Raw genomic sequence first — 20,533 nt, 5'->3', positions numbered from 1 at the left:
GCTGTGTGCTGTGCTTTAGATTATTAAATGTTTGAAATATTTTTAGATATTTTGTAGTATTATCTGTAGTTTTTTTTACAATGTTGTAATGGATGTAAGGACTGAATGAAAGAAAAATATTCTTAGACTTCTCAATATTAAATGCATTTATTGTCACGGCAAAAGGCAGAAATTGATATTTACATTTATATTTAAAAACCCTTATACAGAGTGACGTACAATCAGTAGTTACAGGGACAGTCCCCCCCTGGAGACACTCAGGGTTAAGTGTCTTGCTCAGGGACACAATGGTAGTAAGTGGGGTTTGAACCTGGGACTTCGGTTCAGAGGTGAATGTGTTACCCGCTAGGCTACAACCCTATATGTCTATATACCCTATATGATACGTCTGTAATACGTGGGAACCCCAATGCAGGAATGTGCAAAGGAAGTTGTGGGTATTCCCCCTTTATTCTACAAATGTGAGTCAGTTTATTAAACTGCGTTGGTGTTTGAAAAGGAAGAACAAGAGGAGACGAGTAACTGTAGAATGGGAAAGACAATAGATCAGGCTTAATGATTTTAGGATTTTAGTCAAAATGACTGAGCAAAGGGCTCAGGCTGGCCATGATCAAATAAGCAGGGAATCACCTGTCACCGTCTTCCCCTTCTCATCACATGGTGGCTGGTACATCAATCCAAAAATATGAAAATAGCTAAAAAGTGTTAATGACATTGTTTTGTTTTTTCCATGCGTCTGTGTGTTCTTTTTGAATGAACAAATAGAACTGTACTAATAAAAGTTATAGTATGAAAAGTGAATATTTTTCATGGGCTCTATCAAATAAGAAGGTGATTTATTTATAATGACCGGAATATATCACCATCGTATTGGTGTAGAGAAGACATGATTTGGGGTACAGGGGTCATGCCCTGCCGAACTCCATTATATGCTGGCTGTTTGAACCTGATACCATTATGGACTATTTTAAACTAATTGTAAATTTTCTTGCACACACAAGATGAGAACATGAGACTATACATAAAAATGTACATTAAAGCGGTTATTAAATAAAATAGTAGGTTACCACAGAATCAGAGGCATTGGCCGTTTTTTTTATTTATTTATTTTTTTCTCCCTCTTCAAACTCCGCCTCTTCACAGAGCCGAGCTAAAATTAAATCTCTTCCAAAACACAGCGCCATTTTCCACAGAACTGTTTTAAGGTCATGAAGCTGACGGGTACGTTTCATACTTTTACTAGACTAATTGTGATTTTTATTTCTTACAGTCTCTCCGATGCATATACAAATAACAAGAAAAAAAATAAATGTTGAGTTGCAGCACATTTTATATCAGGTCCGCTTGTATTTTATTTTATGTTCTTCTTTGGCGCACAATGCAGAGGCAACGACAGACTCTTTAGTATTTGGGATGAAATGCCATCACATCTGTCACACTGAGAAGTGATAAATCTCACGGCAGATAAATATTAATACGGTAAAAATGGACGAGGCGGAGGTTCTTTACATGTTTTCCAATAATGTCCATGTGTGGTGTGGAAAATCTTACAACACACTCCAACTCTATTTATAACACACACAGCAAATGTGCACTGTTGTTTAGGGATGTTTTGGAATGTATAACTAAAATTGATCTGAACTAGATTAGATTAACTATTATCTTCATTTCTATTTGTGCTGGTCAGTTACGATTGGGAGGTAAAATTGAACTGAAGCACAAATTATAGTGAGAAAAGTTTGGGGCCAATGGTATAAATTGAGAACACTGCTGAAATAAAGATTCACAGTGAACATATATTAATACACAAGTAAGAGTTTATTAGTAATGATTTATGTAATTGAGAACTTTATTTCAAGTGCTTATGCATCAAAACACAACTCAGTACTAGGTAAGTCTCATTTTTAATGACTAAACACAAAGACTGGTGTTCTTTGGTACTGGAGACCACAGCAAGTGTGGAAACATGGAGTTATATTATAAGGCTGAAAACAGAAAAATACAGGATCTCTTTCACCTTTCTGTCATTCCTACTTCACAGATAACATACACTGAGCTTCAAACTGCACAAGTCAAAAATGAGTGACCTTGGGGACTGTCAATATGAAGCGACTGCTCCCTGGGATCAGAAATCTGATACTGATCAGATACTGAACAGATACTCACCACACCTGGTGAGTTCAGCTAATCATCTATACATCTGGTGGGGTGTAATGGTTTCTAACAATTATAATTCGAATTATAATACATTTTGATTTGTCACAATTTTCAATATAGGCTGATGTATATAATTAAGATGTTATAATACAATATTATAAATGAAATGAATATATTGCCTATTGTTAATATTATAATTTTTCATTCAGAACATTTGTTATGGTGAATCAAAGTGGCCCATTGATAAAGGTATGATGTATTTAGAATTTCTAGAAATAACGGTTATTGACACAGACCTCTGTGATGTCCTTCATTTCTCCTTCATATTTCTTGAAACTTGAGATAATTAGTTTTTATTAATTGTATTGCACTTTCACTTAAATCATGATTAGATAACTGACCGTTTTTGATTTGTGTAAGTGGGATTTGTGTGTATAATTGTGTGAATTTCCAGACCTCCCTCCTCCTGGTCCGATCCAGTTCACCTCAGTGACATCAGACTCCATTTCTCTGTGCTGGGGAACTCCTGAAGGACTGACTGGATCTCAGAAATTCAGTGTAAACTGGAAACAGGAAAGAAACCAGCAGAGCCTCATAGTTCCAGTTACAACAATCACCATCGAAGGCCTGAGTCCAGGAGAGCAGTATGAGTTTTCTGTGGCCACCATAGGTGACAATGGCAGCCAGAGTCCATGCGTGGTGGCATCTACACAAACCGGTATTGTTTCAGTTGAACTTCAGTCTGCGTTTTACTATAGAAATTCTGTGTAAAATATGAATGTGCTGGCCTGGTTCTGCACTGACGAATAGATTAAAACCACTTGTGGCACAAATGTCAGGGGAAGTCAGTTGCAGCTCACGTTCAGACATCATTGACAATGGGGGAGAGCCCTGAGAGCTGCAGCTGAGTGAGCGAGGATGTTTCCCTTGGCGTGACCAGCTCTGCTTCTGGCCTCCCCAATGGCGGTGTCAGGAGAGGGGGAGTCGGTGACCTGCTCCCAGGGTCGGCACTCCAGTGCTCCTCACTGAGGTGTTCGTCTTCCCCATCTTCTAGGTCTTCTGTGTGGGTCACATAAACACAGACAGCCTGGAGTACAGTTGTCGTAAACATGGAAATGAGCACTGTTGGGAGCTCGATTGCTTCTCAAGGACCCGGATTGAGTGTCACAAAAATGCATCACAAAAATTTAAAATGCAATTTCAATTTCCTTTGAATTTAGATACAAGATTCCAATATATTAAATTAAATTTCAGTTTCTACTGGCACAAATCTCTGCCCAAAGTGCAGAAGCTCGTCATGATGAAACATGGTAGTATGCATGTGTTTTAACTGTTATGGAATGCTTAGCTGAGTCTTTAACCTGGATTTAAATATTAACACTGTATCTGAGTTCAAACATTAGAAGGAAGCCTGTTCTAAAGCAGGGGAGCTCTGTAGCCACCTGCGTAGAATTCGTTCATTCTCAGTATTGTTAAGAGCCTGGAGTCTTGTGAGTGTAATTCTCCTGTAGGGCAGTAGTCACCCAAGTAATTAGGAACCAGTCTATCTTGAACTTTGTTTGTTAATAAAAATAAATGTATAGTCTATGCAAAAATTTTCATGTAGTCAATGCAGTGAGGACAGAATTGGTGGGAAGTGTTCAAATTGTCTTGTTCTAGTTAGACTTCTTGTGGCAGCATTTTGAACTATTGGGAGTTTACAGAGATGATCCCAGTTTTCCAATAGGTCGATTCCTGACAAATGCATCTGTATCATGCCTGGTGAATGTCTGTCTTACCTTTGAAATATTGTATAGGTGAAAGAATATTGATTTTATGATTCTCGAATGTGGTATGATTCTCAGTCAATATTGACTGAGAGGTTGGATAGATTCGTCCTGTTAGTTTCTCCATGTCTGGTGGATATGTACAGTTGTGTGTCATCTGCAAAACAGTGGTAGTTGATACCATGTTTCCAAAATATGTTTCCAAGTGGAAGCATATACAGAGAGAATAGCATTGGTCCTAGTATGGATCCTTGGGGTACTCCATATTTGACCAATGCATTGGTTCTTGGTAATGATGATGCTGCATATATTACTTCAATTATTTATTTATTTATTTATTTACAGTTATTTCCAATATCACATCTGTTCCATTATAGTGATCCCTCAGCTGCAGGATCTTACTGTAACCACAGATTTAACAACTGCTTCATTAACATGGAGCAAAGCACTGGATCAGGTCTCCTACCTGCTGTCCCTCTGTAAAGATGGTGAAGAGGAGAAGATCATTTATACAAAGGACCTCAAATGTTCCTTAACTGGCCTGCAACCAGGAACAGAGTACATGATCGGCGTCTCTACTGTAGTCAGCAGTGGTTATAAGAGCGAGGCCGTCACTAAGAGCTTCTGCACAGGTAAGAGAGAAAAGAAGAAGTTGTTATAGAATTCCTTAAGATTTCGTACATCATGAACCATGACCAAACACTTCCAGATATCTCAGACCCAGAGAAACTGACTCTGCTCTCAGCTTTTGCTCTCATATGTGTGCTGGAATAAAATCTGTTTGGAAGGTGCTATTCCAAGACCTGGAGTATGTAACACTGGTAGTTGCACTGACCTGATGCTCTGTTTGCTTGTCTATTATCATTCACAAACTCACAGTCATTTTCATTTAAACTCCAGCTCCAGCTAAAAGCAATAATTATTTTACTTCCTTGACTGCAGACATGGCTTCTTCCAGCAGCGTCCTGTCTGAAGAGCATCTCCAGTGCTCCATCTGTCTTGATGTGTTCACTGATCCAGTCTCTACTCCATGTGGACACGACTTCTGCATGGGCTGTATAAAGGAGTACTGGGATAACTGTAGTAAAAGCAGATGTCCTGTGTGTAACAAAACATACCCTACAAGACCCGAACTTTGTCTTAACACTACACTCTCTGAGCTGACAACTCAGTTCAGGACGTTGTTTCCTGAGAAGGCCAGCAGTGCCAAGGCGCTTTTTGACACACCCATTGTGTCATGTGACATCTGCACAGATCTGGCCATCAAGTCCTGCCTCATGTGTCTGGCTTCCTATTGTGAGACTCACATTAAGCCTCATAAAACTGCATCAAAATTTAAACGACATGAGGTCATTGACCCCGTAGAGAACCTGGAGGACTATATATGTTCAAACCATGAGAGACCCCTTAAGTTCTTCTGCAGAGATGACCAAACGTGTGTGTGTCAGTTCTGTACTGAGGGAAACCACAGAGGTCACAACACGGTTCCCTTAGAAGAAGAGTCTGTAGAGAAGAAGGTGAGGAACTTTTAAAAACACTAAAAGTTACAATTTTAAGTAAAGTTTTGTGCACAACACATGCAATTTTAATGGATTGAGGATCAGTTTGCTAAAATTGTACTTAATATTGATGCACAAAAACCCAGATCAGTTCATCTCTGTCCACAGTCTAATCTAATGAAGACACAGACTGAGGTGCAGCAGATGATTCAGGTCAGATTGAGGAAGATTGAGGAGATTGAAGATCAACTGGAGATCAGGAAGGTGAGGAGATCAGATGTTTTTAATGACATTCAAAAAATACCTAAATGCCTTGTGCTGATGTTTGTTGACTTACTAGTGATTGGTTTTAACAATTATTTTTTTAGGATGTGTGCAACAACCCCATTACTTGAGACAAATAAAGTTCAGTGTGAGAGAAAAGAAAGTGAATTAAAGGTCTTTGAAATTGAAATTGGGCTTTTTTGAGGATCTGACTGGTAAAATTTGTCCATTATGCATGAGAAAGGGAATGTTAAGTACATAACTCCACATGTGTTTCATTCATAGTTTTTATGCCTTCAGTGAGAAAACAAAGAAAACACATTGAAAAAGAAGGAGTGTCCAAACGTTTGGCCTAGACATGCAGAGTCTTCAGCACAATAGAAGTTACAGAAATGAGTGGTTAGGGAAAAAAATCAGCTTTGCTGTCCTCACGAATACACAGAAAAGAGAATAACTCTGAAACCCGTTTTACAAAATAACCATTCTGGGTCCTCTGAAAAACCGTCTCTGTGTAACACAAGGCCAGATTCACTAGACATTTTCCTGGGAGGTGGAGACCAGGGTTTGTAGACTAGAAATCATGGACCATAAAAGGTTTCCTTTTCAAGGGAATGAAATACAATAATAGGACAATAAGAACAAGATTGTTGACTGTTCCTGGTTTAGAATATGAATATGAAATTTACCTCAGTTCAGACTAAACTCTGCTGCATTTAGAAACACCTTCCATTTAGGGGCAGTGGTGGCCTAGCGGTTAAGGAAGCGACCCCGTAATCAGAAGGTTGCCGGTTCGAATCCCGATCCTCCAAGGTGCCACTGAGGTGCCACTGAGTAAAGCACCGTCCCCACACACTGCTCCCCGGGCGCCTGTCATGGCTGCCCACTGCGCACTCAGGGTGATGGGTTAAATGCAGAGGACAAATTTCACTGTGTGCTGCTGTGTATCACATGTGACAATCACTTCACTTCACTTCACTTTACATGTTTACACTTTGAATATTCTAGACTTGGATGATAAAGGGGAAAATCTCTCATTTCTGATGTAGAAATGCACAGAGGAGGAGATCGCAGCCAGTGTTGAGGAGTTCACTGCTGTGCTGCACTCTATTGAGAAACATCAAGTTGAGCTGCTGGAGGTCATGGAGGAGAAACAGAAAGCTGCTAAGAGGCAAGCTGAAGGGCTGGTTAAAGATCTGCAGCAGGAGATCACCGAGCTCCAGAGGAGGAACAGTGAGCTGGAGAAGATCTCACACACTGAGGATCACCTCTACCTCCTACAGGTCAGCATCTCTATCTCTCTGCTACATCACAGGACAACACTCCCCATGCTGAGGTGTTCCTCCTCTCTCCTGCTCTACTGTAGATTTACCCAACACTGTGCAGCCCTCCACACACCAAGAACTGGGCTGAAGTCAGAATTGGTCCTGAGCTGTGGACAGTGAAGGTGTGTGAGGAGAAGATGAAGACTCTGAAGAGAGTCATGTCAGAGCTGAATCAACTATTCAACAAGGAAATGGATAAACTTGGAGAAACAAGTGAGTAATGGTCAGGAAGATAAGGTGTCAATTATGACAGAAAACTATGGACACTGTTTCCATGGTTTTTACAACATGCTTATTAAAATGGTTTTGTTTCCCCTAGAACTGAAAGTGCTGAAACTACATGCAGGTATTTCGATTATTTTGTGGTTTATAATGAAATCTGAATGAGTTTTTAAAGTTTCAAAGTTACAGCCAGTAAATGTCAATTCCCATTTTATTAAATGTCTTATTTCACTACAGTGGATGTGACTCTGGATCCTGATTCAGCTCAACCCAGCCTCATCTTGTCTGATGATGGGAAACAAGTGAGACATGGAGACAAACGACAAAATCTACCTGATAATCCAGAGAGGTTTGATATATGTCCCAACATCTTGGGAATCGAGGGTTTCTCATCAGGGAGATTTTACAATGAGGTGGAAGTCAAGTGGAAAACTGAGTGGGATTTAGGAGTCGCCAGAGAGTCGATTAACAGGAAAGGGGAGATTATACTGACACCTCAGAATGGATACTGGACTGTGTGGCTGAGGAATGGAAATAAGTATTCAGCATGTTCTGGTCCTCCAGTCCCCCTCTCTCTGAATAAGAAGCCGCAGAAGGTGGGGGTGTTTGTGGATTATGAGGAGGGTTTGGTCTCCTTTTATGATGTGGAGAACAGCTCTCATATTTACTCTTTTACTGGTCAGAACTTCTCTGAGAAACTCTATCCATTCTTCAGTCCTGGGCTTAATGATAAAGGTAAAAATGCAGCACCACTCATCATCTCTCCTGTCATTCATACAAAATGAGTTTTTAACTCTATTTCTGTTTCTCAAAAAAACTGCAAATTACACTTCAATCAGAGATTTTTTTTTCAGTCATGAAAGATTTCTGTTATTTTTTCCTTGTTGCAATTGTAATACAATCAGCATGGCACAGCATGGCACAAACATTTAGTCTTATTTAATTTTTAAATACAAACATACTGTAATATTAACAGGAGTGTCCTGACACCAAAATCAGCCAATATTCCTTTGTCAGTGCTAAAAAAATTTTTAAATATACAAATATAAAAATATTTTTGTTAAAGAAAGTGTATATTGTAATTGTAATAATGAAATTGTAATTATTTGTGTTTATTATTTGGTGTTTATGTTCAAAGAGCCTATACTAATAATTAAAAAGTGAATTGATTGTCCTTGTGAAACACTGCAGCACAGCTGCACACAACAAAATGTGTCCGCTGCTTTTAATCCATAACCCTTAGTGAGCATTGGGCAGCCATGACAGGCGCCCGGGGAGCAGTGTGTGGGGACGGTGCTTTGCTCAGTGGCACCTCAGTGGCACCTTGGCGGATCGGGATTCGAACCGGCAGACAGTGAACCTTCTGATTACTGGGCCGCTTCCTTAACCCAAGAAACATAAATCATGCATACATTGCATTTTTTTATCCACACCCAATTTACTGACACTAGTTAGTATAAAAAATTGACCCTTCACGGGTAACAAAGCCATATGGGTGGTACACAGGTACCAGACAGGTGGTCCATATCAGCCCCATCTTAATATGAACCCAAAAATCCAAATGAGGAGCAAGAGTCGCCCCTGATTTACCCTCCATCATGAAAAAAATCTTCTGTTTTCTACATTTATTTTACAAATATGTCACACCCTCAGATGCATCTTTGTCCAATGGTCTCTGTAGCTTTCACAATTTTTTTTTATTTTTGTCCTCTAACTTTAACATTTTTTTTTTACATTTTTTAAAGGTTTAAAATTATTATTATTATACTTTTAAGTCATTTTCTTCAAACCCGCTCCCCTTTTTTTATTTATTCATTTATTTGTTTATTTTAGGCCTATTTTTTTTTACAGTAATGTATTTTACTGTATTGTTCGTATGTATTTCTATGTGTCCTTTTATGCCTTTACAGCACTTTTGTGCAGTGGAACTGCTGTTAAAGTGCTTTAGAAATAAAGTTGACTTGACCTAACTTTGTTGTAGGTTTTCTGAGGTCTTTTTTCATAATTTGCAATGCACAGATTAATTTATATCATTTTAGAATATAGGGAAACTAAGACATCTACGCAATTGTAGTGTATTTTACACTCATTATAACACACTGGTTAAAACACCAAACACTAAACACTTTGGTGATTAACCATTGGGTGATATGTCTACACCTCCCACATCCGACCACTGGCATCTTACAAGGGCTTCTGGTGAGGCACTAGGGCAGGTCATTTATTTCTAATGATAGGAATATGTCACCATCGTATTGGTGTGGAGAAAACATGTCATTAGACCTGGTCATGCTGTTTAATAGCTGCATGGTCTTCATTATATGGTGGCTGTTTGAACCTGAAGCCATTTTAGATGTATTTTAATTAGTATATTTTCTTCTACACACAAGATCATGTTTTATGGGATTTCATATTATCTGCTGTGCACCATAAATATTTCTCTCTGTTTTAAAAACATGCTGCATAACCTCTGGTGTCCATATATTATTGTGTCTGACACTGTTCCAAGCAAAATTTACATTTTATCATACATTCATTTTATAACAGTAAACTTTTGGTAAGTAGCGACGTTTAGTGGCCAAATGGTGGAACTGCTGTTTTTATCTCCAGTTGTAACTGCAGTTGTAACTGCAGCCGAGCTAAAATTATCACAAACACAGCGCCGTTTTCTGCGTATGTACTTTAATATCGTGAGACTGAGAGGTAGGTTTCATTCTTTTACTAAAAGAAGATATGTCTTTTGTTGTTGCTCACAGTCTCGTAATTGTATGATTGTAGATAAAAAAAAATAATAACTGCATAAACATTAATCTCGAGGTGCAACACATTTATATCACATCCGCTAGTGAATGTTCGTGACGGCAAATTATTTTTGACAACATTATGTATTGCAGGGACATTTATGAACACCCACGGCGCACAATGCAGGTACAATAACAGACTCTTTGGTATTGGGGATGAAACCTGGACACTGTGGTGTTTGTCTAAATACCATTTACCATTTCAAGCTGTTGCCACATGCGACATTTCTCAAGCTGAAAAGCGATATGATAACTGTACAGAAATATAAATAAGATATAAATGGATAAGATATAAAGGTGCAGGCAGATTTCTCTGCTTCATGCAGCTGTCTTTGGTCAGCCAGTCAGAGAAAGTATTAGTACTTGTTTACCTAGTCTTAAAATAAATGTTCTGCTGCAGGCATGTATGGTATGAAATCTCGGAGGACGTGGTCGGAAGCCAAAAGTGACAGCATAGTGAGTGAAGTGAAAGTGAAAAAGAATGCAATGATCACCACCACTGTCAAACATGGTGGTGGGAACCTAATGCTTTTGGGGTGTTTTTCAGCCAATGGGCCAGGGAACCTAATCATAGCAAATGGCACCGTGATAAAAGAGCAATACATGAAGCATCTGTGATGTCTGCTCGTGCAGACATTTATCAAGCAATTTATCAAGCAGTTCTATTAATTCCAATTGTATTAAATTGTCTGGACAACAGGCAGGGGTCCATGCTAGGCTATGTGCTAATCCTAGCTGGCTAGCTCTCCCATCCGTCTAACTTTCCATTGTCTGTTCCCTGGACAATAAACATCAAACTTCAGCAGACTACCCAGCGGGAATATAAGACTGTTGTGGAACAGTCTCTGACCCCGAAGTTTATGTCAATGCCCAGAGAATGTGCAGGCAAGCTGGAAGATGTTCTCACTGGCACATGTTCTTTAACATCTCACTGAGCACCACCATTGTTCCGACATGTGTCACTGTTGTGTCTCAATGTCTACCATCCTGTTGCACTTACACCCATCATGATGGTTCATCAGAGACCAGTCCATCAGTCCTCTTTGGTCAATAATCTGTTTCTGAATGTGGACAAAACTAAAGAGATGATTGTTTACTTCGGAAGAGAACAGAGGGACCACTCTCCATTGAACATTGATGGACCTTGTCTGGAGATTTTTTCAGTGTTCATCTAGACAAGAACCTCTACTAGGCACTCAACACCAGCTCAACAGCCAAGAAAGCCCAGCAGCATTTTTACTTCCTGCAGAGTCTGAGGAAAGCCCATCTCCCACCACCCATCTCACTACCTTCTATAGAGGGACTATTAATAGCATTCTAACCAGCTGCATCATTGTCTGGCTTGGGAAATGGCACCACATCGGAACACAAGACCCTACAGTGGATAGTATGATCATATAACTGACATTTACAACACACGCTTCATCAGGACAGCCAACAGCATTGTGAAGAACTCTACACACCACTCACATTCACCCTCCTACCATCCAGAAAAAAAGGTACCAAAGCATTCAGGTACCTTTTCGGGAAGCCCTCACTGCCAGACTGTACAACAGCTTCATTCCACAGGCCATCAGACACCTGAACAATCTGGGACTTCCCACTCTGAACTGACAAACGCACACTCGACATCTTATGTTCAGAACATAACTCTATTACTTTTCTATTACAGCAGCATTTGCACATTGTTACTCTGCACATTCATGACTGGTTTTTAACGCTGTCTGTCTTCTTTGTTGTCTACATGGTTTATTTGACGTTACTGTGTTATGTTGCACTGCTTGTCTTGCGCTGCCTTTGTCCCCTGTTTGACCGTCGCACACATGCACTTTATGTCAGTATGTAACTTTGTTTAAATGTTACATGAAGCACCAGGTTCCGGATAAATGTTGATTCATTTCATTGTACTGTCTAACATGTACATAGCTGAAATGACAATAAAGTACAGGATACTTTTCACATTTCTGCATTTCTGATACACTGGTTCAAACTGCACAGGTCAACAATGAGTGACCTTGGGGACTGTCAGAATGGTGCTACTGCTCCTGAGAACCTTCATGCTGGATGTCAGAAGGAGGTGAAGAGGACGAATGGGGATGGTCATGACCCAACATCTTCCTTAAACCAGCAGGCTGATTCTGAGGTAAACAGAGATGATTCTGCTACAAAATCTACCAGGGATCAGACATTTACATCAGTATCAGTATCTGGACCTCATCAGACAGGTGGACCTGAGGGTCCTGGAGATAGAAGGTGAGTTCAGCTAAATAATCTATATATCTGTTGTGGTGTAATGTTTTCAAGAATGAATATTCTACAATATTCTAATTCAATGTTCAACTAACACGTGTACTTGAACTCCAGCTGTATTGTCTTCTTAGTTCAATGCTGTTTTGTCTTGATGTTCATGTTTACTGACAGTATCCAGCATGAGCAAGCAGAGTCCCCGGTTCCCAGTGTACTGTCCATGAAGAGTGACTGGTCTATGGAACCGCCCATATCCTTCAGAAGAGACTCAGATATTTACCACAGCAAGTATTGTATCATTATACAAACTGAGAAACACACACACCATGACTAAAGCTTCACACACAGAGCCACCAAGACGAAACTTTAATAAAAAGAGAAAAGCCAGTAAGGTCCATGTTGGTCCGAGTCTTTTACATGATGGTGGGTAAATTCAGGGGTGACGCTTGCTCCCCATATGGGTTAATAATGAATAAATCTGACTAAAACTAACACATAAAAGGTGTGTAATTGCACGCATCAGATTACTGATGCTGGCCTACAAAGCACCATCCTACCTCACAGCCCTTATTACACCTCGCACTGCACCTCGTATACTCCGAGCCTCCAGTACTGCTCGCCTGGTCCCTCCAGCTCTGAAGGTAGAAGGAAGACACTCAGCTAGACTCTTCTCTGTCTTGGTCCCTCTTTGGTCGAATGAACTTCCCCTCGAGGTCAGAACAGCTCAGTTACTGAGCACCTTCAAACAGCAGCTCAAGACCTTCCTCTTTAGAGAATATTTAGATGAACTTGTAACCTTCTTCTTGTCTGACTTATGTATAGAAACTACAACAAAGTGAATAAAAAGACTGTATTCATAGTTGGGGGTCCTAGTGAACCAGAACTGATCACTTCATCATTGGTAACATGGAAGCACGTTGTAAGTCGCTCTGGATAAGGGCGTCTGCCAAATGCCTTAAATGTAAATGTTGATGGAACATTTGTGCTTACAAGGTTGGTAAAAAAATCCTGGTGATCGTTTTTACTTTTTAGATCTGGCAAACCAGATCTGGGCCAGCAAAGGGCCATCATTCTTTGTGCTGTCTATGTAGAGTGTAACCGCAGTGTGTAGGCCACATCCGGGCCAGACTAATTTAGCTATGTTGGATGGATCTTCTCTGTGTTGTAATTTCAGGAGTTCAGCTGGAGACACCAGAACCACCCAGTTCCATGTTTCTGTGCAGTGAACAGCTAGAGAATTTCTGGTATTTTCCTGAACATTATATATTTATTAATATCACCAGCAAGTAGAACAGGTTTCTTGGTTAGTACTATACATATAATTATGGTTTGTGTGCTACATGCTAGTGGTGCAGTCGCTACACGACAGTAACATGATTGATGTTTAATGCTCATGATTTGATGAGTGAGTTGAATGAATACTGAGGTTAAATTATCAGATTTTGTATTTTGTCCCTACAGTCATGATGCTTCTGTACCTGGACTTGTTCCCTGCTGTATCTGCCCAGTGAAAGCTGTGAAGTTCTGTCTGACCTGCTGTGCCTCCTACTGTCACCTACACGTCCGACAGCACTACACAGCTCCTGCACTGCAGAAACACAGACTGGTGGAGGTGGCCCGAGACGTGGTGGACCAGAAGTTCTGCCAGCAGCACCACAGAGAGCTGGAGCTGTACTGCACCACCGACCACACTTACATCTGTGCCCTGTGTGCAGTGATGGAGCACAGCGGCCATAAAATCCTATCTCTAGATCAGGTACAGTTTTTATCCTTGTCTCATCCTTATCACTCATTCTTGAGAATAGGGGCAAAACCTTGATATAATATTAAGCATGATGGAAATGTTTAATGGATTTTAATTAGTTTTACAATAATTATCTAATTAGCTGTGTATGTTAGTCCATGTTCAAAATGGTCTGCAATTTGTGATTGTGGTTTTTTTTTTGCACCCCATTAATAAAAATTTGAAAGTAATATTGCATGTTGTTAATGATATATTTTTTCATTTAGAGCATTTCTTTTGGAGAAGCAAAGTGGCCCATTGAAAAAGGTGAATTTAGAATTTCTTTAAAGAAGGGTTATAAACACAAACCTGATATGTTCTTCATATTTCTTGATACGTCACTTATATCATGATTTATTAACTGATGCCTGTTTATTGTGTCTGAATTCACGGTGAATTGTGAACGGTGAATTTCCAGGCCTCCCTCCTCCTGGTCCGATCCAGTTCACCTCAGTGACATCAGACTCCGTGTCTCTGTGCTGGGGAACTCCTGAAGGACCAACTGAACCTCAGAGATTCAGACTGAACTGGAAACAGGAAGGAACCCAGCAAAGCCTCATAGTTCCAGTTACAACAATCACCATTGAAGGCCTGAGTCCAGGAGAGGAGTATGAGTTTTCTGTGGCCACCATAGGTGACAGTGGCAGCCAGAGTCCATGTGTGGTGGCATCTACCCAAACTGGTAGAGTTTCAGTAGAATTCCAGTCTGCTTTTTAATATAGAAAAATTCTATGTAAAATATGGATATGCTGGCCTGATTTTGCCCTGATTAATAGAGTTACACCTAAACTCACATGTGGCCCAAATTTCAGAAAACATATATAGGTAATGTATTGTGTTTTTATTTTTTTTTGTATTTTACAAAAAGAAGTGTTACATTGCAGCAGTGCTGGAAGGTGCTGATACTGGCAAAAGGTTTTCAGACAAATATGGTCCACTTGCATGCTATTTGCACAGTAATTGAACACATTTAAAATGCATTGTTATACACATTATACATTATACACGTTATACTACACAGCATTTCTCTACTGTTTAATAAAAATAATGATGAGCTCAACAATCAAGTGAGGTCCATGTTTGTCAGAACCTTTTTCACAGTTCTGAGTAAATTGGGGGTCATTCTTTGTCTTAATACTGCTTCTTAATGAACAATTTTGTGGCCCAAAGTGAATAATTTTGCTGTTGGGGATACCTGAGTCGTGTGGATCTGCAACAGACTAAACAAGTTCTATCTCTTCATTTAATTATTTTAATATCCAGTGTCACATCTGTTCCATTTTAGTGATCCCTCAGCCGCAGGACCTTACTGTGACCACAGATTTAACTACTGCCTCAGTGACATGGAGCAAAGCTTTGGATCAGGTCTCCTACCTGCTGTCCCTACATAGAGATGGTGAAGAGGACAAGATCATTTATATGAAGGACCTCAGATGTTCTTTAACTGGCCTGCAGCCAGGAACAGAGTACAAGATCAGCGTTTCTACTGTAGTCAGCAGCGGTTTTAAGAGCGAGGCCGTCACTAAGAGCTTCTACACAGGTAACAGAGAAAAGTAGAAAATGCTGAGAATTGCTTTAAAAATCATGACAAAGACTTACAGATATCAAAGACCCAGATAAGTTGACTCTGGTCTCCTTTTGCTTTCATCTGTGTGTTGGAATGTATGGAAGGAAGATGCATCTCCAAGATATGAATAAGAAAACACTGCTAATCTATATTCAGACCTTATAAGACACTGAATACTAATAATCCTTCACAAGCCCACAGTCTTTTTTCACCCAAACTCTAGTCTTTAATTTTACAAGCAACAATTATTTTTACTTTTTTGACTGCAGACATGGCTTCCTCCGGCAGTTTCCTGTCTGAAGAGCAGCTCCGGTGCTCCATCTGTCTTGACATGTTCACTGATCCAGTCTCTACTCCATGTGGACACAACTTCTGCATGGGCTGTATAAAGGAGTACTGGGTCAACTGTAGTCAAAGCAGATGTCCTGTCTGTAAAAAAACGTATTCTACAAGACCTGAACTTTGTCTCAACACTACACTCTCTGAGATGATGGCCCAGTTCAGGACGTTGTTAACTGAGAATGCCAGCAGTGCCACAGGACGTTCACCCACTGTGTCATGTGACATCTGCACAGATCTGGCCATCAAGTCCTGCCTCATGTGTCTGACCTCCTACTGTGAGACTCACATTAAGCCTCATAAAACTGCAGCAAAACTGAAACGACACGAACTGATTGACCCAGTGGAGAACCTGGAGGACTATATATGTCCAAACCATGATAGACCCCTAAAGTTCCTCTGCAGAGACGACCAGATGTTTGTGTGTCAGTTCTGTACAGAGGGAGACCACAGAGGTCACAACACTGTTCCGTTAGCAGAAGAGTATGTGGAGAAGAAGGTGAGGAATTTTTAAAAAGACTGAACCTGGTTTAAAGTAAGGTTTTGTGCACATAACCTGCAAGTTAGTTTGTTACTCTGACAAAATATTGATGCACTTAATATTTATGCACAAAACCCAGAACTGCTCCTCTCTGTCCACAGTCTCATCTGATGAAGACACAGACTGAGGTGCAGCAGATGATCCAGGACAGACTGAAGAAGATTCAGGACATTAAATATCAAATGGAGATCAGGAAAGTGAGGATTTTTTATGACATTCCAAATTTCTTTAAATTGTCTTTCTGACTGATGTTTGATTGACTGATGTTTGATTGTTTCATAGCTACACCTCAATTTCCGAGGTGTCATTTTCAGAGTATCATGGCATTATTATGTTTTTTGTTACAAATTTTAAAGAATCACATCACAATCCAGATTTTACCACCAAACAAAAATCTTTATTTTGAACCTCCATTTTGGCTGTCACACCTGAGAAAGGGCATGAGGCTCAAATGCATGACAGTTAGATTTATTAAATAATTAATTGAAAACAGGCACGGTGGGCCAGATCTGCCCCAGATCGGCCTAGCGGTTAAGGAAGTGGCCCGTAATCAGAAGGTTGCCGGTTCGAATCCCGATCCGCCAAGGTGCCACTGAGGTTCGACTGAGCAAAGCACCGTCCCCACACACTGCTCCCCGGGCGCCTGTCATGGCTGAAACTCCTCCACCATGATATGGTGATGATTCAAGGAGGAGGCTAATACGTTTGGATGATTGCAATTGTGTGTCCTGTTTGGGCCAGGAGTCTAGACAGATGGTTATTCCGTGCTTATTTGGAGGAGACAGGCAAAGAACACACAGACCTGCTCCTGAACACATATTAGACAGCTATTTTGTAATAGATTCACAAAGTTGTTGCCTGAAATACAGCTAGAGACTGTGTACAGCTAGAGAACAACCTTTTGGATTTAGCTTTCCTAAAAAATTCTTACTGAACTTCACGATGAGCTTACTCTTGTAAAATACAATGTCTCATGTGCCTCAGACAAAAAATGACTTATATCTAATGCAGAAATACACAGATGATGAGATCTCAGCCAGTGTGCAGGTCTTCACTGCTCTGCTGCGCTCCATTGAGAGAAGCCAGGCTGAGCTGCTGGAGGTGATGGAGGAGAAGCAGAGAGCGACAGAGAGGCAGGCTGAAGGGCTGATTAAAGATCTGCAGCAGGAGATCACAGAGCTCCAGAAGAGGAACAGTGAGCTGGAGAACATCTCACACACTGAGGATCACCTCCACCTCCTACAGGTCAGCATCTCTCTCTTTCTCTCTGCTACATCACACTGTCCCCATCTGCTACATCAACACTCCCCATGCTGAGGGGTTTCTCCTCTCTCCTGCTCTACTGTAGATTTACCCAACACTGTGCAGCCCTCCACACACCAAGAACTGGGCTGATGTCAGCATTGATAATGAGCTGTGGACAGTGAAGGTGTGTGAGGAGAGGATGAAGACTCTGAAGAGAGCCGTGTCAGAGCTGAATCAACTATTCAACCAGGAAATGGATAAACTTGATCAAACACGTGAGTAATTATGAGTAACTTTCAGTTAAATTATGACTGAACACTATATTATGAACAATGTTTCCATGGTTTGACAAAAAGCTTATTAAAATGATTTTGTTTCCCCAGAACCAACACTGCTGAAATTGCATGCAGGTATTTTACTTTTTTTGTGGTTTACAATTAAATCTTATTGAAGGTTTTATTAAAACTAGAGGTGGCCATAGATTAATTTTCTCAATCTAGATTCATCTCACTGTAATCTTGAAATTAATCTATAGTAAACAAAATTTATCTAGATTAATCTAGGGTAAGAAAAATGAATCTAGATTAATCTATATTTTAGATTAATCTACATTAATCTACATTAATCTAGATTAAAATATCTCATTTGAATTCTGACGAAGGCATTCAGAATATGTGTGCTACCCAAATAATGACTAAAAGTAAGTCTTTGAGAACGGGTTTCTCAAGCCAGGTGGTGCATTAGACCAGGGGCTCCTGTTTCCAAAATGCATCACAAACTGCTTGAGAAAGCTGTTCTACCATGTTAATTGGTGATGAAAATAAATTATGTTCAATAAGATGTACTTGTGTTTACCAACTGTTTATTCAGTTAAATAGCTGCATCCATGTTACCACGTCACGTTAGATGTGGTCATTTCACAGTTCGAAGACTCGTTCTCGCCCCCTACAGTGCAATTCGGCTAGGTACACATCCGCGCTAAAATATCAAGGTGAAAGTCATCATAGTGTAGCGGTTCTTCTTCTGCGTTGTGGAACTTTTTGATTTCGTTTCTTGAACCACAAATGATGAGCTGACACCCAAGAGATTTTCTGTGCAAAGTGTATTCTGTACAAAAAGCAAGGTCGCATCAGAACATCGTGTCAGAACATCGCGTCTTTCTGCACCTCTCTACAATATACAGTATTAAAAGAACATAAAAAAAATATTCACAAAATAACACACATGCAAAATATTCCTAATATGTACATAAATTAAAATGAAAGAAATAACTTTTTGCACACAAACCCCACGCACCTCTCATAGCTCACGCCATGTGTCCAAGAGACCTGAACCGGGTCTCAAAAACAAAATAAAAGTCTTTAGGAAATAAGAAACTAAAAGACACAAGAAAGAAGAAATATACTTATAATCTAGTGTAACCATTTAACTCCGGCACAATAGCTTGCGTAGTATAGACCCAGCTTTGTGAATAGATTAACGCCGATATTTTTTTTTATCACCCGATAAGAGTCTCACGTTAACGCAGCACGTTAACGCCGATAGCGGCCCACCACTAATTAAAACCTTTATTAAAAACAAAACAGCCGTTTGTTGCTGCCAGTAAATGTCAATTCCCACATCACACAATTCACACGTAATTCTCTTCATTCATTACAGTTGATGTGACTCTGGATCCTGATTCAGCTCATCCTTTCCTCATCCTATCTGCTGATGGGAAACAAGTGAGAGATGGAGACAAACTTCAGAATATCCCTGATAATCCAGAGAGGTTTTATCCTTGTGTCTATGTCATGGGAAAGGAGGGTTTCTCCTCAGGGAGATTTTACTATGAGGTGGAGGTCAGGGGGAAGACTGCTTGGGATTTAGGAGTCGCCAGAGAGTCGATTAACAGGAAAGGGAAGATCACAGCAACACCAAGAAATGGACAATGGTCTGTATCTATGAAGAATGGAAATAAGTATAAAGCTTATGCTGATCCTCCAGTCCTTCTCTCTCTGAGTAAGAAGCCCAAGAAGGTGGGGGTGTTTGTGGATTATGAGGAGGGTCTGGTCTCCTTTTATGACGTGGAGAACAGCTCTCATATTTACTCTTTTACTGGTCAGTCCTTCTCTGAGAAACTCTATCCGTACTTCAGACCTAGTCTTAATGATGAAGGTAAAAATGCAACACCACTAATAATCTCTCCTGTCACTCACACTGACTTAGTTTTTTAACTTTCTCTTTCACCAAAGCACAGAATTCTCCAGTACATGTACAGAGAGATTATTGTTTTTCAGTATTTTTGGTTGCAATTATAATACAATCAACACTGTTCTACTTGTCATTGAATGCCATTAACAAACATATTAGTCATATGTTAATATTTAGATACAACCAGACTGGAATATTAAAAGCATTGTCCTGGCAACCAAATCAGTCAGTATTTCATGTTACATGTTCGGAGTGTCATGTAGAGAAACTAAATATTTTTTGTTGTATTTTGTTATTTCATGTTATGATGTTTCACTTCAAAGGGCTAATATTAATGATAAAATCCAGTAACACTTCAAAATCACTGTTTAACTACTGTTAGGTGCTCCTGACCTATAACACCAATCGGGGGAGGGATATGAAATGTTCTAAAAGGATATGATTTGTCAATACCTTGTCATAGTAACTTTTTGTTCCCTGGTGGCAATAGTCTTTTCCACAAGATAAATGCAACTAGCCATGCTGCAGGAATTATAAAGGAACCGTGAATCCAATAAATATAATAAAAAATAATAATTTTGCACACC

General features: G+C 39.9%; 2 protein-coding genes across 5 annotated transcripts; both read left to right on the top strand.

The window, feature by feature from the left end:
- The first annotated feature begins 28 nt into the window (after nt 1–28).
- On the top strand, nt 29–8,025 carry LOC114798995 (E3 ubiquitin-protein ligase TRIM39-like). Its single transcript, XM_028995062.1, has 11 exons — nt 29–1,221; nt 2,042–2,174; nt 2,367–2,406; nt 2,612–2,875; nt 4,301–4,555; nt 4,866–5,440; nt 5,591–5,686; nt 6,733–6,966; nt 7,050–7,221; nt 7,328–7,354; nt 7,468–8,025. Exons 2-11 carry the CDS (start codon nt 2,079–2,081, stop codon nt 8,013–8,015), a joined length of 2,307 nt encoding a protein of 768 aa, XP_028850895.1. The 5' UTR covers nt 29–1,221; nt 2,042–2,078; the 3' UTR covers nt 8,016–8,025.
- Nucleotides 8,026–9,834: 1,809 nt separating this feature from the next.
- Nucleotides 9,835–20,533, top strand: LOC114798847 (nuclear factor 7, ovary-like). Of its 4 annotated transcripts, XM_028994865.1 has the most exons (15): nt 9,865–9,933; nt 10,125–10,158; nt 12,030–12,284; nt 12,453–12,562; nt 13,453–13,522; nt 13,740–14,034; nt 14,289–14,328; nt 14,480–14,743; nt 15,347–15,601; nt 15,898–16,466; nt 16,610–16,705; nt 17,520–17,753; nt 17,857–18,028; nt 18,137–18,163; nt 19,413–20,533. In XM_028994865.1, exons 1-15 carry the CDS (start codon nt 9,906–9,908, stop codon nt 19,967–19,969), a joined length of 3,006 nt encoding a protein of 1,001 aa, XP_028850698.1. In that variant the 5' UTR covers nt 9,865–9,905; the 3' UTR covers nt 19,970–20,533. The 4 variants fall into 4 exon arrangements, with proteins under 4 accessions (XP_028850707.1, XP_028850698.1, XP_028850715.1 ...); XM_028994874.1 differs by lacking the exon at nt 10,125–10,158 and having other exon boundaries at nt 9,835–9,933; XM_028994882.1 differs by lacking the exons at nt 9,865–9,933; nt 10,125–10,158 and adding an exon at nt 10,168–10,487.

The sequence above is a fragment of the Denticeps clupeoides genome, chromosome 1 (genome assembly GCF_900700375.1).
Source record: "Denticeps clupeoides chromosome 1, fDenClu1.1, whole genome shotgun sequence".
Taxonomy (NCBI): domain Eukaryota; kingdom Metazoa; phylum Chordata; class Actinopteri; order Clupeiformes; family Denticipitidae; genus Denticeps; species Denticeps clupeoides.
The sequence above is the reverse complement of the archived record's forward strand: the minus strand, read 5'-3'. Positions and strand labels throughout refer to the sequence as shown.

What these genes read in the sequence shown, in the direction of transcription:
- LOC114798995 (XM_028995062.1), top strand. Translation starts at nt 2,079, where the DNA reads ATGAGTGACCTTGGGGACTGTCAATATGAAGCGACTGCTCCCTGGGAT. An exon ending in ACAGATACTCACCACACCTG is followed by an intron (nt 2,175 to 2,366) that starts GTGAGTTCAGCT and finishes TTTTTCATTCAG; the next exon opens with AACATTTGTTATGGTGAATC. An exon ending in AAGAGTCTGTAGAGAAGAAG is followed by an intron (nt 5,441 to 5,590) that starts GTGAGGAACTTT and finishes CTCTGTCCACAG; the next exon opens with TCTAATCTAATGAAGACACA.
- LOC114798847 (XM_028994865.1), top strand. Translation starts at nt 9,906, where the DNA reads ATGTACTTTAATATCGTGAGACTGAGAG. An exon ending in TAATATCGTGAGACTGAGAG is followed by an intron (nt 9,934 to 10,124) that starts GTAGGTTTCATT and finishes TATGTATTGCAG; the next exon opens with GGACATTTATGAACACCCAC. An exon ending in GGATAAACTTGATCAAACAC is followed by an intron (nt 18,029 to 18,136) that starts GTGAGTAATTAT and finishes TTGTTTCCCCAG; the next exon opens with AACCAACACTGCTGAAATTG.